General features: G+C 42.1%; 1 protein-coding gene across 1 annotated transcript; it reads left to right on the forward strand.

The window, feature by feature from the left end:
• The first annotated feature begins 713 nt into the window (after positions 1 to 713).
• Positions 714 to 3,027, forward strand: LOC101725720 (disintegrin and metalloproteinase domain-containing protein 20-like). The gene is given in 2 exon segments (XM_013065657.3): positions 714 to 2,928; positions 2,931 to 3,027. Coding segments are annotated over 2 exon segments (2,223 nt in total). The 5' UTR covers positions 714 to 764; the 3' UTR covers positions 2,990 to 3,027.
• The last annotated feature ends 350 nt before the right edge of the window (positions 3,028 to 3,377 follow it).

Consider the following 3,377-nt stretch of genomic DNA (forward strand, 5'->3'; position numbering starts at 1 on the left):
GCCCTTATGAACACTAAGAAGACAAAGCATTTAACCGCCTAGCACTGAAATCTCTGAATCATAACATAGACAAGGTTGAACTTGATGTGGACCTTTGTTTCATGTCCTAATTTTTCTTTTCATGACAACTGTTTAGTCTAACATTCCCTCAGTGACCACCCAAACTCCATTCAATGATCATAAACTTTAAAAATTCCTAGAAAAATGAACATCCTCTTACACTCTTAGTAATGTTGAGGGTCCATCTTTATTAATGCTGAATCTTTATCTCATGAGTTTGTGAAAAATCACATCCGTCATAAAACTGTGTAAAACCAACTTATTCTTCCCCTTGTATGACTTCTCTATTGTTTGCAAGTCCATCTTCAATTACATGGTAATCACCTGCCTCACTCTAGTTTGAGGGAAAAAGTCAGAACATTTCCCATATTGCATCAATTCCACTTATGCTTTGGCCATGTAGAACTTCTATTTAGGTATGGAGTCACTTCAGCCCAGGTATACACTACTTTTCCAAGTAGCTGCCACTTTCTCCTTTCCCCAGGGGTCCCACCTTAAGGTGGTCTCCAGCGCACTGACACACAGAAAACCTTGACGAGCACACCTTTGTTAGGTAATAGACTAGCCCTGCCCCTCCCTTGGCCAAGCCTACAGCCTCACTCTGCTCTCCCCAAAACAGCCTGATCAGAAAGTTGGTGTCTGAGGAACAGCCTCGGCTGCCTCCCACTTGACTACACTGGCTTAGGTCCAAGGCTCCCTTACTCATGGGGCCTCCCTGGGCCCAGAATTTCCTGACAGGTGCTCTCTGCCTGCCTGTGTTCTGGGCAGTCCTGTGCCCTGCCTGCTGCTCCCATGACCCACCAATATGGCACTTCACTTCCTCCGAAGTTTTGATCCCCAGGAAGGAGCCCCACAGAGTGGATGGAAGCAAGATGCCAGACCAGCTCTCCTACAGCATGCGCTTCCGCGGCCAAAGACACGTGATCCGCATGAAGCTCAAGAAGAACTTTCTGCCCAGACACTTTCCTGTTATTACCAACAATGACCAGGGGGCCATGCAAGAGGACTACCCGTTTGTCCCTTGAGACTGTTACTACTACAGCTACCTGGAGGGGGTTCCTGGCTCCACAGCCACGCTGGACACCTGCTCTGGAGGTCTGCGTGGCATGCTGCAGGTGGATGATTTTACTTATGAAATCAAACCACTGGAAGCTTCTTCCAAATTTGAGCATGTGGTTTCTCAGCTTGTGTCACAGTATGCATCAGAGGAAGATGAAAGGTGTACCATTCCAGAGGAAGAGGCAATTCAAGAACTTGAAGAAGTAAAACTTGCTGAAAGTCCAAGAGCAACCCCTGTCTATTTGTGGCGAGTACACATGAAACAGGCAAATATTCACTACACAATAAGTAACTCACTCTGGCTGCAGGAGAAAAATTACAGTCGTCTTGTAGAGAATGTAGTGATTATAAACAACATAATACATAGCATTTACAGACCAATGGGCTTAAATATCTACGTACGTGTTTTGTTCATTTGGGAACGGTGGGATTATGTAGACTTACAAACCATCCCAGTTAGACTTGCAATATCAAACTTTGGTTTATATAAACTACATGCTTGGTTTCACAAAATTCCTCATACAACTTCAATGCTTCTTACAGGACATAAAGTAGCAAACACCACTTATTTTAGTAACCCTGGAGGCCTTTGCAATGCGAATTGGGGAGCAATGTATGTGTTTATAATAAGGTATCACCTATTTCTAGGTGCATCAGTTTTGGCACATGCACTAAGTCATAACATAGGAATGCGACATGACTCTGCAGGTTGTGCCTGTTTTCGAAGAACCAGTTGTCTTATGGCTCCTGTGCCAGATCTTCATGATGTAGCAAGTAATTGTTCTTTTGAAGCATTACACAAAAGGATTCATGGTTATGATGCTTGCTTGAGTGTGAGATATCCTCCATACTATAATTTTCCTTATGTAGCTCCTCGTTGTGGAGACAGGATAGTAAATAACAAAGAGGAATGTGACTGTGGCTCCCTTAAAGAATGTACCAAAAATACGTGTTGTGGAACCAATTGTCTGTTCACTCCTGGCACTCTGTGTGACATGGGGGATTGCTGCTATCGTTGTAAATATGCTGGTCCTGGAACTATTTGCAGAGACAAGCTTGGTATTTGTGATCTGCCGGAACATTGTGATGGGAAAGTGGAGAAATGTCCTGACAACTTTTACATCCAAGATGGAACCCCATGTTCCCCAAACGCTGTTTGTATGAGAGGAAACTGCAGTGACCATGATTTGCAATGTCAAGCTCTGTTTGGATACAAAGTAAAAGATGCTTCATCTCTATGCTATGAGAAATTGAACACAATAGGTGACCGATTTGGAAACTGTGGACTTAAGCTACAGAGACATGGAAGTGTGCCTGCTCAATGTTTACCTACTGACGTTCTTTGTGGAATACTGCACTGTAGTCGTCCTGAAAATGTTCCAGGGGGAGGTGAGCACACTACATGTCATGATATAATAGTAAAAGAAGATACAGAGGAACACTGTTTTGGTTATGATGTACACCATGGGACAGAGATACCAGAAATAGCACTTGTAGTAGATGGTGCAACCTGTGGCCCAGGAAAATACTGTCTTCATCAGAATTGTACTTTTCATCAAGACTTATATTTTGACTGTGATGTGCAGGTGTGCCATTTCAGAGGAGTGTGTAATAATAAAAAGCATTGCCACTGTCTGCGTGGTTATAAACCACCAAACTGTACAGATAAAGGACCAGGTGGCAGCGTGGATAGTGGCCCTCCACCTGACAGAGAAGAAGGTATTCGAGCCCATATAATTGTCAGTCTAAACCAGGAATTACTTCTAATTATTATTCGCTTGGGTCTTTTTCTGGCTGCAATTCTTGTCAGTGTACTTACAAAATAAAAAGAAGTATAGAAAAGAAAGTGTATCATGATAAATTTGCATGATTCTGAGTAAACATTTACGGGAGCTACACTGACAAACATCACAGCAGCATTTATTGGAAGAAATGATCAATGATCCCTCTCAGAATTACAAACCTTTTAGTGATTCTGATGTCATCTTGAAATAAAATTGTGAGGGAATAAAAATGTGTCTTTGTGTTTAAAATTCTTTTCTTTTTCTTTTAATTTTGAAGCTAGGGATGATACCTGGGAGCTTACATAGGCCAAGCAAGTATTCTGCCAAGTTATCTTCAAAATAGTGAAATAATTGCTGTAACTTCAGGCAGAGTGTGACCTGCTAGCTTGGTATTTATGAATAATATTTAATAGTTCAAGTAATGGGCTATAAACCAAAAATGGCAGCAGTGTCGGCATTAAGGCATTATAGAAG

This window comes from Heterocephalus glaber, unplaced genomic scaffold, assembly GCF_053883595.1.
Source record: "Heterocephalus glaber isolate CG9 unplaced genomic scaffold, H.glaber_assembly_v1.0 deba00001608, whole genome shotgun sequence".
Classification (NCBI taxonomy): domain Eukaryota; kingdom Metazoa; phylum Chordata; class Mammalia; order Rodentia; family Bathyergidae; genus Heterocephalus; species Heterocephalus glaber.